The 15,039-nt window shown below is 46.7% G+C and overlaps 1 protein-coding gene across 1 annotated transcript; it reads right to left on the reverse strand.

Annotated features, from left to right (window-relative positions):
• Positions 1-453: 453 nt before the first annotated feature.
• Positions 454-10,889, reverse strand: Lurap1 (leucine rich adaptor protein 1). Its single transcript, XM_059254756.1, has 2 exons — positions 10,192-10,889; positions 454-3,101 (listed from the first exon to the last, which is right to left on the reverse strand). The coding sequence occupies exons 1-2, from the start codon at positions 10,387-10,389 to the stop codon at positions 2,580-2,582; spliced, it is 720 nt and encodes a 239-aa protein (XP_059110739.1). The 5' UTR covers positions 10,390-10,889; the 3' UTR covers positions 454-2,579.
• Between the last annotated feature and the right edge of the window lie 4,150 nt (positions 10,890-15,039).

Below are 15,039 nucleotides of genomic sequence, written 5' to 3' on the forward strand. Positions count from 1 at the left end.
CACAAGGGGGCAGGCAACCTCTTCAGCCCCTATGTTTATAGCTGATGAACTGTAACTCAGAAAAGGAATACAACAGCTTCAAAGAGGAAAAGTGGCCAGGAGTCCAAGGAACACTACAGATGGCTCAGAGTGTGGACTGGGACAGGGCATCTGAAATTCCAGTCTGAGGAAAAGAAAGCAGGAGTCCCGGAGCTATGGGGTACAATATGGAGAGGTCTGAGTCCAGAGCTGTGGGGTACAGTAAGGAGAGGTCTGAGTCCAGAGCTATGGGGTACAGTAAGAAGAAGTCTGAGTCCAGAGCTATGGGGCATGGTAAGGAGAGGGTCTGCTGAGTCCAGAGCTATGGGGCATGGTAAGGAGAGGGTCTGCTGAGTCCAGAGCTATGGGGCATGGTAAGGAGAGGGTCTGCTGAGTCCAGAGCTATGGGGCACAGTAAGGAGAGAGTCTTCTGAGTCCAGAGCTATGGGGCATGGTAAGGAGAGGGTCTGCTGAGTCCAGAGCTATGGGGCATGGTAAGGAAGTCTGGCAATAGCGGAGAGGAAACTGAGGTGACTGTAGAAATAGCGACCACTTTGAGAACAGGGGAGGAGGGGGTCAATAGAAGAGCCAGAGGCTGAACTGCTGTAGGATTTGGTGGTTGCAAAACTACTGAGGCATTGGGGCTGGGAAGACAGGATAGTAGACACAAAAACTTGGCTACCTTCCCTTCCCCAACATGGAATTCTGAAAAGCAGAAAATAGCTGTTTTGGGGAATACTCCTCCAACTCAGGAGGGTCCCCTGAACAAAGATCGCCCTTTCCCCTCCAGTAATCCAATTTCAGGGCCCTGGAAAGACAGGGCAGTTACCTGGGACTCAAAGGGTTAATCTCCAAGAAGTCACTCGGGTTTCTTTGTTTTTGTTTTGTTAGTTTGGGTTTTGGTTTTTGGAGACAGGGTTTCTCTGTGTAGCCCTGGCTGTCCTAGAACTTGCTCTGTAGACCAGACTAGCCTCAAACTCACAGAGATACAACTGCGTCTGCCTCCCAAGTGCTGGGATTAAAGGCGTAAGCCACCACCAGCTGGCTCTTTGATTGTTTTTTGAGACTGGGTCTCACTATGTATATAGCCTTGTCTGGCCTGGAACTCAAGAGATCCACCTGCCTCTGCCTCCTGAGTGCAGGGCTTATTTGTTTAGGTATTAACCACAGCCTTTGTGGTCCCCCTCTCTGGGCCTGCCTCTTCCCTGAGCCCCAGAAGGGCAACTTCCCTGAATTTCTTCTCTGGTGTAATTAGCTAGGGCCTTGGGATCCAACCCTACAGCCACTCCCAATTATCCCTTAAGTCAGGAGTCACGGGCTTGCCCTGAAGGACTTTGCATCTCTTTCCCCTGAGGAGACCCAGGGACCACAGGACTTGTCTTTTCCTGCCACACTCCCACATCTAGCTCAGACAAGGGACTTCCTTGTGTCTCAACTTCAGAAAGGTATTCTTATGACCAAATGGTGGAAGGCTGGCCAGGATGAGGGAAGGGTGAGCACAGAGTCAGAGAGGTCAAGATCATTCCACCATCTGAGAGTGTCCCCAGAACTCTGAGAACTCACTCTCCTAATTTCCAAACAACAGTGGGATGAGAGGCACATAAAAATGCAAAGGCCTAAAGAGGGAACTGAGAAGACACTCAAGCTGAACTCCTGGCAGACAGATTTGGAAGCAGGAAACAGGGATGGGACAGGCCAGGACCAGGGCCAGATAGGGGTCTGCAGTAAAGTGAGCCAAGCAGATTTGAGAGCCGAGGTGAAGGCCTCTGAGTTTCTCACTCGATAAGAGTATCATTACAGCACCAAACAGGGATGTAGCCACAGAAGTGAGATCCTTGAGAAAAAAATGAAAACATCATGTTTGAAAAGTAAGAACTGGAGAAAAGCATGACAGACATCTGTAGGAAGAGCGATGTGTTCCCTCTCGTAAGAGGCAATGGCAGACAACAGGGACCCGAATACCCTCTATACAGACCTATCACACACCAACCGGGACTGTACAGAGGAATACCCTCTACACAGACCTATCACACACCAACCGGGACTGTACAGAGGAAGCACTCTTGGTATATCATAAAAGGAAATCACATCACTCAGCAGGCAGGAAAGGGTTGGTTTCCCAACTCCAAAGGCATCTAGAAGGGCCAATCCATGGAAGTTTGGCCCCGAATGCCCCAACTCAAGTCTCCATTTTTTTGTAAGAGGCATCCCAGGCTCCCAGGCTTTGGATGAGGTGATTATTCCCCCATGTCTTCTTCAGTGATGTCCTAGAGGCCCTAGATTTCATAAAACTTCATCTTACCAGGGAGGGGCATGGAGATACCCTTACATCAGGAGCCACAGACTAGGTCTCTAGAGTCAATATCTCTATGGAAATAGCTCTAGGGACCCAATAATTGAGGGATAAATGCAGAGGCTCCCCAGGGACCAGAGAGAGAAGCCAGATTTCTGTGGTAAGTGATTTCAGTCTAGCTTCTGTCTAGTCGGAGGTTGAGGGGAAACTGAGGGAGGCTTGGGCCAAAAATTGAATGAGCCACAAAGCACAAAAAGGTAAAAAGCTTTTACAAGAAGGTCACGTCATCCTGGCACTGTCCCCAGTACCAATGAGCCTCAAAGCCCTGCTTGGCATCGTCATCCTCTGATAGCTCAGGTGGTCCACCTTGAAGCCCATCTCCTGGGAGCTTCCATGTAGCTGTGAAGCTCCCTAGCGTGGTGGATGTCATGTCCACCTCAGTCCTGGCCCTGTCTTCATTGGGTATAACCTTGGCCCAGTCAATTTCAGGACAGGAAGGCCCAGGGGGTCTTTGTTCATCCAGCTCTCTGGGAGCCACAGTGTCCAAGAAGCTGCCGATAGAGACACTGTCTAGCCGGTCAGTTGAGCTGGTATCTGGCAGGCTGTCCCAACTTCCCCACCTTGAGCGGCCGGGGCTTCCACCTGTCAGGCTATACTGACTGCTGGTGAGACTGCTACAATGGCTGGTCAGTGTTCCCCGCTCCTCCAGCAGCCAACGAACTGCCTCAATACCCTCGTTCAAGGTCACCAGCTGCTGCAGGATCTTCACATCAATAGCTCGAAGGTAAGCCTGAAGAAGTGAGAAAAGAAATTAGTTCCAGGTTCTAGGCTATGAGTTTCCCTAACCTTGTGGCCCAGCCAGCCATGCTTCACTTTTTAAAAACATAGACAGCCAGGTGGAGGTGGCACACGCCTTTAATCCCAGCACTTGGGAGGCAGAGGAAGATGGATCTCTGTGAGTTCAAGGCCAGCCTGGTCTACAGAGCTAGTTCTAGGACAGCCAAGCCAGGGCTATACAGAGAAATGCTGTCTCAAAAACAAACAAACAAACAAACAAACAAAACAACAACGACAACAACAAATTATTCATTTTACAGCATGGGAGCAAGGATTTTGAAATGTGGTCCATTGTGTATTTTCTACAGTGGGGTCCTAGTAGATGTTAAATATTAAAATATGTGACTAGGGGGGCTGCACATGTGTCTCAGTGGAGTGAACACTTGCCTAGGAGGCACTAAGCCCTGGGTTCCCTAGCACCCAATAAATTAGGTTTGGTGATGCACATTTGTAATCCAGGCACTTAGGAGATGGAAGCAGGAGGGTCAGAAGCTCAAGGTCATTCTTAGCTATGTCAGCAGTTCAAGATTAGCCTGAGCTTCATGAGACCCTGTTTCAAAATTAATGAAATAAAATAAGACAAGACTTGTGGAATATTCTTTTACACTGTGTGAATATATGCCACTGTGATTGAGTTAATAAAGAAGCTGACTGGCCAATAGCTGGACAGGTAGAGGCTAGGTGGGACTTGAGACAAAAGAAGAGCATGAAGAAGGGGAGTGGTATCAGAATTGAGAGGAGACTCAGAGAGAAGGAGATGAACTTGCTGTACTGAGAAAAGGTACCAAGCCATGTGGCAGAGCATAGATAAGAAATATGGGTTAGTTTAAAATGTAAGAGTTAGCTGGTAACAAGCCTGAGCTATTGGCCAAGCATTTATAATTAATAATAAGTCTCTGAATGGTTATGGAGTGGCTACTGAGACACAGAGAAACTCCACCTACAAAGACTGGTTGTGATGGCTTATGCCTATAACTCCAGCACTTAAGAGGCTGAGGAAACACCTGGGAGGCAAAGACAGGCAGATCTCTGAGTTCAAGGCCAGCATGGTCAATAGTGTTCCAGGATAGCCAGGGCTACACAGTGAAACCCTGTCTTCAAAACAAAACAAAACAAAAATCAAAGAAGCAGACAAAAAAGGCTGAGGTAGGAGGAACAAGCATTTAAGGCAGGGACTAGAGAGATGCCTCATTAGTTGTTTGCTGCTCTCGTAGAGGACTGGAGTTTGAAGTGCTCATATGAAGTGGCTTACAACTTCCTATAAACTACAGCTCCCAAAACATCCAATCCCCTCTTCGGACCTTTATAGGCACAAACATGCATATACATATAAATAAAAATAATAAACATTTTCAAAACTTTAAAGGAGTTTGAGGCTAGCGTGAGATCTCTTTTCAAAAACTAACAAATCCAGGCCAAGCCAATGTAGCATACCTTTAATCACAGTACTTTCAAAGCAGAGGCAGGCAGATCTTTGTGAGTTCGAGACCAGCCTGATCAACATAGGGAATTCCAGGACAGCCAGAGCTACATAGTGAGACCCTGTCTCAAAAAACAAAAACAAAAACAAACAAACAAACAAAAAACTAACAAATCCAGAGTTAGGGTTAATGCAGAGTACCTGCCTAGCAACACACACACACACACACACACACACACACACACACACACACAAATCCAAAATCCATTCTGACTGGGCTTCAAATGTCCTGTTCAAGGTAAACTGTTGGGAGATATTTGATCACACACTGTGAACCCTGAATTTGCATTTGCATTGATTTAAATAAAAGCAACCTTGGGTCAGGAGACTGAGTCAGCAACTAGTTGGCAGAGGGCATCCAGGAGAGACAGAGAGACACAGGAAGTAGTAGGGAGGGATTTGGAGTGCCACAGCTTTTTGGGGTTGGCAGAGCAGAAGCACAGGTCTTTCGCAGATGCCAGCAGGGAAAGATTAGCTCGTTGTGACCCAGCCTCTCTGAGCTAGGTTTTCACCCCAGCCTTTGAATCTTAAGTTTGATTTATAAATAGAATGATAGAGATTTAATTAAGGTTTAGCGGCAGCAACTGCTAGTGTCTGCAGCAACAGAATCCCCACCAGGCTGTGGTCTGAGCGGCCAGGCGGCTACTCGAGAAGCAGACTGTGGAGCTGCAGTTGCTGGCTGAAATAGCAGTAGATTAAGGCCCAGCCACTGTGCGAAGTTAGAACAACAGTGAAGTATTAAATCAATCCAGACTCCCCAGTATGACTTAGAAACCAGAGGCTGGCTAGTAAGGTGTCAGCTGGGAAACAGTTTGGGCCAAAAGGAGATGGGCTCTGAGGAAGCAAGAGGGCACTAACTTGGTTCCCTGTTCCCTAAAGATTGGTGACAAGGCCCAAGGGAAGAAGGGCTAGGTAGAGCTCGGGTTCAGAATCCCAATGGCTGGGCATTTGGGGCCTTTAGTCTCCCGGAAGTTAAGTGTGACCTACAGTGTAATCTCCAGGGGTCCCTCCCAGCTCAAATGTACTGAGTTAACCTTTCTCAAGCACAAGTCTGAACCTGCCCCTGAGCTTTGCAGTGTTCAGAGAGAATAAACACATCAGCAGCTGCATTCAAAAGCCTGTTATATTATGACCCTTGTCCATCTCTCTAGCCTCAAGTCTAGACACTTCTTTGTGAATCAAGATTTTGCCACAACATTGGTTGTTATTGTTTTTGTTTTGTTTGGTTTTTGAGGCAGGTCTCACTATATACCCCTGGCTGGCCTGGAACTCACTATGTATGCCAGGCTAGCCTCAAACTCAGAGGGATCTGTTTGCCCCTGCCTACTGAGTTCCAGGATTAAAGGAGTGTGCCACCATACCCAGTACATTATTGCTTTTACGTTTAGATTTATTTTTTTAACTTTTTTTTTTTTTGGTTTTTTTGGTTTTTTTGGTTTTTTTTCGAGACAAGGTCTCTCTGTGTAGTTTTGGTGCCTGTTCTGGAGCTCACGCTGTAGACCAGGCTGGCCTCGAACTCACAGAGATCCGCCTGGCTCTGCCTCCCAGAGTGCTGGGATTAAAGGTGTGCGCCACCACTGCCCGACGGATGTTTATTTACTTTAACTTTTAACCAAACTAATACATTCATATAGAAATGGGCCTGGTGGCACAAATTTGTCATCCCAGCTACTGAAGAGATAGAGGCAGGATTGCAAATTCAAGGACATCCCAGACAACTGTTTTGTCTCAAAATAAAAAGATATTTTTAAGAAGGACTTGGAAGGCCAGCAAGATGGCTTAGCAGGTAAGGACACTTGCCTCTGCCTTCCCAGTGCTAGGACTAAAGATGTGTGCCACAATGCATGGCTTCACTTCTTCTTGAAGAAGACCAGGGTTCGGTTCCCAGCACCCACGTGGTAGCTCATAACAATCCTTAACTCCAGTTCCAGGGGTATGAAGCCCTCTTGTGATCTGTGCAGGCACCAGTCATGCATGTGGTCCACATGTATACATAAACAGGCAAAACACTCAAACATAGAAAAAAGGTAATAAATCCAAAATTTTAAAAAAAAATTCCATGTGGCAAATGGTAGAGAAAACAATTGCTACTGAGAATTGTGAGTACCTGGAGGGCCATAACCCAAACCTAGATGAGAGATATGAGCTAAGACTGGTTAGGCTGGACTTGATCCGTGGGGAGAAGCATTCCAGCCAGAGGATGTACTGTCCTCCAGTTCTAAGTGGGGAGCACCTGATACCACATCACTCCAGGTCAGCTCTTCTGGGAGCAGGCCCTTGTTCCAGCATTTTTCCTCTTGAATTTCTAATCCTGCTGCCTCACCTCTAGTGTGCTGGGATTACAGCCATGCCACGCCACACCCAGTTTTATGTGGTGCTCAGGATTCAACTCAGGGCTTTATGCATAAGGCAAGTAAACACTCTACATCTGATCACATCCCTAGCCCCAACAGCATTTCTCTTCCTATACAAGCTTCAGTCTGTCTCCTCCTTCCGTACCCCAGGTCATCAGCTCCCTGAGAGCAGCTGTTCCTGGCCAACTCATTTCAGGTTTTCTGCCAAAGGTTGCACAGAACACCTTTCATTCAGTTCTGTGATTCTCAAGAAGCTGAGTTGTACTGTGTTGCTTAGGAAACCAACCCGAGCACCAGATTCTTTAATGCTGCGACAGTGGGATTCCCTGACTATGACAGCACCATCCCCCCAAGAATAGAAGCAAAAGGCTTCCTCCCCAGAAAAAGAAACACTCATTTCATACCATCTCTTTGGAAACTGAGCAGAAGATAAATAGAGGCCGCCCAGTGCTTTTCCCTGGAGGCTCCCTTCCCTTCCCCATATGTAGATTAGATTCTGCCCAGCCCAGATGTCCTGGGCAGGGCTCCCTCTTTGCTCAACCCAAATCAGGCCTCAGGTTAAAAGCCTGAAGACCAGTTTCTAGATCCCTGGTAATGTTGGGATTAACTATTGTCACTAAAATAAAAGTTCTTAACAGTTGTCTAGTTCCACAATTACTCCCTTGTTTCCTTTGTCAAAGGTCAAAAATCCGTAAGAACACGGAAAAGACAGGACCCTGCTTAAGACCAGAAAATACATCAGAAGTGGAGACAAAATCTGTACTCATGTCTTGCCCCATTCCTTGCCTCATGCTTTCTCACAAACTGCTCTGCGGAGGTGGCTTCTCATAGCAACAGCTCTTTGGGTGGACGGGGAGGTCGCCATTGCTTGCCATTCCCACACATCCGTCAGACTGGCTCTTCACTCAACTTCAGACTAGGGAACAAAGCAAGAGTAGGAAGCCAAAAGTAGGCTGACCTTGGCCTGAAGGGCAAGCCTCTGCTCCTCCACAAGGAGAGCAGAGAGAGAGGGACAGCTGAAGGACAGGCCTTAGAAGACTTTGGTCAGTTCTGCCTTCCTGGCCCCAAATCTCCTGCCCTGCCCTTGTGCTTCTAATCTAGCAGTTAGAGTAGAGTACAAGAAGAAACCAGTGCTATCCTGGCCGGAGGAGGGGGAAAGGACCCTGACATGGACCTTCTCCTTATGGTCTCCAAAACACTGTTTATGGGAAGCCTCAGACCCCAGGTCAGATAGGTCAAAAGTTAGAAGAGTTGAAAGCAGAAGTTAAATGTACTCCCCTAAAGTTTATAAAGAACAAGAGTCAGAGGTTAGGCCCGCCTCCAGATTTCCTGTATGAGAAGCAAGCCCACGGACATTGAAACTTTTCTCATTTCAATGACATGAAATGTGCTTAAAGTATCTAGCACAAAGCAGGTTTTCATGATAAATGTGATCAAGTGATCTGGGCTCAAATCTTGACTTTACTTTTGGAGGGGTTGTGGGCAACTGCTTACATTCATATATAAAATAGCACTTATCTAGCTGAGCGTCGTACAGCTCAAGTGCAGAGCACTCACCTAGTGTGTGCAAAGCCCTAGGTTCAGCACCTCAAAGGGGGAAATGCCACCAGAGAGACGGCTTAGCAGTCAGGAGCACTTGTTCTTGCAGAGGATCCGGGTTAGGTTCCCAGAACCCACACAGTGGCTCACAACCATCCATAACTCCAGTTCCAAGGGATTTGATGCTCTCTAACCTCCATGGGCAACAGGCATGCATGTGGTACACACACATTCATACAGGCAAAATATTCCTACACATAAAGTTTCTTAAAATTCTTTTAAAAAGAAAAATACCATGTATCATGCCGGACATTGATACATGGCTTATATTCTCAGTATAATTTAATTTCTAGCTGGGTATGGTGGCATATGCTCATAATCCCAGCCAGCACTCAAGCAAGAGACAAGAGGAATATGCGTTTGGGGGCCAGCCTGAGCTACATAGTGAGCCCATGTCTCAAAACAAAACAACTTAGTTTTCAAAGGACAAACTAGGTAGGCTGTCCTCTCTATGCCTCGAGCAGTATGTACAATGAGGCAAACCTGGCCTCTTTCAGAGGTAAGTACAGTCACAGCCCTGCTCTGGAGAACTTGGCATTCAACGACAACCATCAAGGCCAAGCACACACTTGGCATTCATATCCTGCCCCCAGGGATCCTCTCTGACCAGCATCCCAGGAGGCTCTTAGCATAGAATGAGAGCCCTGGGCTGGCCTTGGAGGTCCTTTCCTCCTTCCACCCTTTCAGATCTGCTTGACCTAAGGTTGGGCACACAGTGGACCCCAGGAAGACTTCACTGGAGCAGTCACTGTGGACTTCTGGTTCTGAGCCCACACATAGCTGGCAATTCTCAGTTCTCCAGAACTGGCTGCAAAGTGGTGGCAGGTGTAATTCATCTGTTTCACCGGAACCAGGGCCCTGCGGGGCCCGGCTGCCCTTTTGGCTCAGAATCTAGACCAACAGCTCCAGGGAAGGCGGGGTTCTGCTGTTTCCTTCTTCCCAAGAAGATTCAGGTGAGACCCTGGGAGTCTGAATCCCAGGTGAAGGGCCAACTCGGACTGTGTTGGTGCTCTGTCTCTGTTAAGGTCTTAGAATGTTTAACACCATGACGGTGGGATGCTTACAAAAGGGACATGTTTTAGTGTACCCCTAATGCAGGCAGTTTCAGCAAGTATTACCTCACCAAAGCGCTTCCCCCTGCCCCCCCCCCCAATCCTGACTTGAACACCCTGGGGCCTTAGGAAGAAACCTTTCCCCAGTTTGCCAGAGAAGTGGGTAGAAAACGGTTGCCTTACAATGGTGTATGAGCAAATTGGTGGGCCCAGGTGCCGATGGGAAGGAAGAATTTGCTCTGAACTAAGTTTTTTTTTTTTTTGTTTTTTTACTGCTTAGCCTCCTTCCTCCCGATTATTGGGCAGGGAAAAGTTCCAAGAGCTGTGCCTCCTGCTTCCAGTTCTCAGGATCTATCAACCCTTCACTCACCCTTGGGAGTGAGAGGTCATGAGGTAATGAGACGTCACTTCTCTTCACTTTCAACCCAGGGTATATGGATTGATCTGGGAGGGACCCTCCTCGGCAGCCTAACTCCGGGAACCTGAGCCTGTCCCTACAAACGGCCTTATGCTGAGGACCCCGTCCCTGTCCCCGTGGCCTGTAGCACCCACACTCACCAGCTCCATCCTCAGCGCCATAATCTTGTCCCCCAGGCCGTGGCCGGTGCTGGGCGCCCCCGGGAGCAGCAGGTCCCCAGAGGTCCCCATCTCCCACTCGCCTCGAAGCCCGCGGAGCAGCCCTTCGGGGGTCTTCCTGCCCACCTTGCCCTCCACGTCTCGCAAGTCAGGCGTCTGGGACTCCGCGATCCCCTCCATGTGGGCCCAAGCCACAACAAGGCTGGGCGACCAGACGCAGAGGTCCAGGTCCCTAGGGTCCTCCCTTCTCTGCTGCGAACAGAGCGAAACCGGTGGGTCCCCGCCTGCGCCGCGCTGGGGGCAGGAGGAGGGCGCCGTAACGCTCAGAAAAGCCGCGCAGTCGGGTAGAGAAAAATACCGAGTGTTGCGCAGACAACTTCTAGCCCTGGATGGCAAGCGACTGGAGTTGGAACTGAAAACCTCAAAGGGAGCTCAGTGCTTTCTCCCTACGTTGACGCCAGCTAAGCGCACAGCAGGAAGCTAATAAATGTTTGCTGAACGAAAAGTAGGCAGCCTCAGTCAGAGCTAACACGGCTGCAGAGGGTTTGGAAGTCTCTCTGCTAATAGCTGAGTCTGTTACGGGGGCTAGAATATAGCTCTCAGCTCACAGACACCTCCCAGCGCCTAGAAATCAGATTGAAGGCGTGATAGGAGGTCAGTCCCCATGGCCAATGAGAAGAAAACATTAAAATTGAAGGGATACACACAGTCTTGATCTTGAGCTTACATGGGCTTACAAAAGAGGTGCTTCCTAAGCCTGACTAAGTATGGGTTATCTGAAAACCTTGTGAAGTTAGGGCCTTTTTTTTTTTTTTTTTTTTTTTTTTTTTTGACAGAGAGGGTCTCACTGTGTGGTTTGTCTGGCTTGGAACTTGCTATGTAAAGTAGGCTGACCTTGAAACTCACAGAGATCCACCTCCCACTACCTCAATAGTACAGGGATTAAAGTCCTTTTTAAAGATTTATTTTCTACTTTAATTACATGTACATGTTCACATGAGTCGAGGGTGTGTGCACATGAGTACAGATGCCTAGATGCCACAGGAGGTCATCAGATCCCTGGAAGATGGATTTCACAGTTGTGAGCTGTGCAAAGCGGGTGCTGGGAACCGAACCCAGGTCCTCTCTAAGAACAGTATGTGCCATCTCCAGCCCTGAGAGTTTGCATTTCTTTTCTTTCTTTCTTTCTTCTTCTTCTTCTTCTTCTTCTTCTTCTTCTTCTTCTTCTTCTTCTTCTTCTTCTTCCTTTTTGGTTTTTCCAGACAGGGTTTCTCTGTGTAGTTTTGATGCCTGTCCTGGATCTCGCTCTGTAGACCAGGCTGGCCTCAAACTCACAGAGATCCACCTGGCTCTGCTTTCTGAGTGCTGGGATTAAAAGTGTGCACCAGCGCCACCAGATGAGAGTTTGCATTTCTAAGGAGCTACAGTGGATGTGTTGGTTTCTGTGGCCCCCCAGTTGGGCTCCAAAATGTTGTTATTTTTGTTCTTTTCTCTTAGCTCTTTTAGGGGGCCCACCACCCAGCTACACAGCCAGCCATGGAGTAAGAGTGAAAGTAAGATATACAGAAGAAAAGGAAAAAGCCCAGAGGCAAAAGATAGAGGGGATAATTAGTTAAGAATAGCTGGCAAGAAACAAGCCAAGCTAATGCCGGGCATTTATAATTAAGAATAAGCCTCTGTGTGTGATTTATTTGGGAGCTGAGTGGCAGGCCCCCAAAGAGCTAAAAGAAAAGAGCAAAACCAAACAATAACAGCAATGGCCATGCTACTGCTCTGAGGACCACACTGAGTAACAACAAGGATGTATTTCTAAGCTGTTTGGACTTAATTCTACAGGTAAGGAGGGGCCATGAAAAACTGTTTTGTTCTGTTTGGGATTTTAATCCAAGTACTTCCAGCCTACCATTACAGAAAGATTTACAATGAAAAAGTACTTCTTCCAGCTGGCAGTGGTGGCACACACCTTTAATCCCAGCACTCGGGAGGCAGAGGCAGGTGGATCTCTGTGAGTTCGAGGCCAACCTGGGCTACAGTGTGAGTTTCGGGAAAGACGCAAAGCTACACAGAGAAACCCTGTCTCGAAAAACTAAAAAAAAAAAAAAAAAGTACCTCTTCCCTCTACTCTTTCACACCTCTGGGTCCACTTCCAAAGGCAACCTACTTTCCCTTTGTTGTTGTAGTGTGTATATATATGTGTGTGTGTGTGTGTATGTGTGTAAAACTACTCATAATTCTAGAGTTTATTTATTTACTACATGTATGTGTCTCTGTGTGGAAATATACACATAAGTACAGGTTCCCCCACCCCAGGTCAGAAGAGGACCTTGGATCCCCCAGAGTTGGTTACTGGCAATTGTGAACCATCTGATACAGGTGTTAGGAACTGATCTCAGGTTCTACTGTAAGAGCAATATGTGCTCTTAACTGATAAGCCATCTCTCCAGTCCAACCATCCATAAGTCTAACCCATATCCTACCACTCGTTCTAAATTTATTATTTATCATTATTATTATTTTGATTTTGGTTTATTAAGACACAGTTTCTCTGTGTATCCCTTGGCTATCCTGCAACTCACTCTGTAGACCAGGCTGGCCTTGAACTCAGAGATCCGCCTGCCTCTGCCTTCCAAGTGCTGGGATTAAAGGAATGTATTATCATGCTGGACTAAATTTAAATACTATATACTGACTTCCTATGAATATATGGATGATGTTTTTTTGAGGCAGGGTTTCTTGATGGCCTCGAACTCAGTGATCCATCTGCTTATGCCTCTGTAGTGCTCAGATTAAAGGCTTGTGCCACTAACCCAGACTCAAATATATGGACCTGTTTGTTTTTCTTTGAGACACAGTCTCATATAGCCCAGGCTGGCCTCAGTTGTGTAGCTGAAGAGGACCTTGAACCTTTTCCTGCCTGTTGCTCCCAAGTATTGGAATCACAGATATGCACCATCCTACCTTACCTCTCCTTAGCATACTCCACCCATGGTTTTTGTGATGGTTTAAATGAGAATGACCCCCACAGGCTTCTACGTTTGAAATCTTGATTCTCAATTAGTGGAAGTATTTGGGAAGGATTAAGAGGTGTGCCTTGTTGGAGAAGGTGTGTCATTGGGGATAGACCTTGGGGTTTCAAAACGATCAAGCCATTGCCAGTTAGTTCTCTCTGCTTTGTGCTTGTAGATGGAGATGGTATCTGAGCTCTCAGCTTCTGGTTCAGAACAATGTGTGCCTGCCTGCTTGCCTGTTGCCATGCCCCACCACTATGATGGTCATAGATTCTAACCTTCTGGAACAGTGAACCTCAGTGTAAATGCTTCTCTTATAAGTTGCTTTAGTCATAGTGTTTTGTCACAGCAATTGAAAAGAAACTAAGTTTTTAACCAGAAACTGACAAAATATCTGCCTTTTTGAAAAATTACCCTGGACTTTTTTTTCTCCCTTTTTTTTTTTTTTTTTGTGTGTGTGGGGGGTGATATTTCAAGACAGGGTTTCTCTTGTGTATCCCTGGCTGTCCTGGATTTCACTCTGTAAACCAGGCTGGCCTCAAACTCAGAGATTTGCCTGCCTCTGCCTCCCAAGTGCTGGGATTAAAGGTGTGCACTGCCACTGCCCAGTGTTACTCTGGACTTTTCAAGGATCAAGGAAAATTGGAAAAGCAAAACTCTGAGTCATGGAGACTAGCTGGAAACCACAAAGCAAAACAAAAAAAACCAAACAAACAAAAAACTGAAAGTACTTCAAGTGGCTTGTTAGAGAGAATTTGATCATAACAGGCATAAGTGAAAGAATTGGGCAACTGGTTAATTCATTCTTTTCAAATGGTATTCAATATTGTTCAAAAAACAAATTATTTCAACTATTATGAAAGTTGATTTCAACTAACAGCACTGGAAAAAACAGCTATATGGCCTGATGCAATTTACCAAACAAGGGGACCCAAATGAGGTCTGAGAGCAAGTGGAAATGATGCCAGTAGCTGTGGGATTGTGGGTCCTATGGAGAGATGCAGCAGGCAGGTAGACACAGGAGAGTCTGAAGCTCAGGAGAGAAATGAAGACGACACATGTGAGTTTGAGATCTGGACAGTGTAGGTGGAGTTTCTTGTCAGGACTGCCAGGTCCCAAATAACCACACAGAGACTTGTTATTACAAAAGCTTGGGTGATAGCTTAGGCTTGTACCACTAGCTCTTCTATCTTAAATTAACCCATTTTTTTAAAAATTACTTCCTGCCTCCTGGCTTTATTACCTTTATTCTGCCCATGCTGATTTCCTGCTTCATAATCTAATAAGGTTTCACTTCATAATCTTGGCTGTCCTGGAACTCACTTTGTAGACCAAATTGGCCTTGAGTCTATGGCAATCCTCTTACCTCAGCCTCCTGAGTGCTGGAAGTGCAGAAATGAACTACCATGGTGAAGTGTTAGCTCCTTGCTATGAAAAGCAACTTGATTCAAACTGATGATTCTTTTTCCCTCACGTCTGTGGGAGTGGAGGTGCAACACCATACCAACATGATAAGCACTGTTATCATGTTGAAAGATACCATCTCTCCATGCAGGAGGCAGGTGGAATTCGGAGAACTCAAAAAAGTCAAGTGTTGCTGGGCATGGTGGTGCACTCCTTTAATCCTAGTACTTGAGAAGCAGAGGCAGGTGTGTAGTCTTTCTCTGTCTTCGACAGCCAGCTCCCAAATACAACACAGAGCCTTATTAATTAAAGCCTTATTAAAGCTCGGCTTTAGCTTAGGCTTGTTCCTAACTAGTTCTTATAACTTAAAGTAACCCGTATTTTTAAATATACATTCTTTTACGTGGCTCAGTTACCT

This window comes from Peromyscus eremicus, chromosome 2 (assembly GCF_949786415.1).
Source record: "Peromyscus eremicus chromosome 2, PerEre_H2_v1, whole genome shotgun sequence".
Lineage (NCBI taxonomy): Eukaryota > Metazoa > Chordata > Mammalia > Rodentia > Cricetidae > Peromyscus > Peromyscus eremicus.

Bases quoted from the DNA above. Each gene is read 5' to 3' on its own strand.
- Lurap1 (XM_059254756.1), bottom strand. From the start codon at position 10,389: ATGGAGGGGATCGCGGAGTCCCAGACGCCTGACTTGCGAGACGTGGAG. The intron at 3,102-10,191 runs GTGAGTGTGGGT...TCACTTCTTCAG, and splicing joins TGGCGCTGAGGATGGAGCTG to GCTTACCTTCGAGCTATTGA.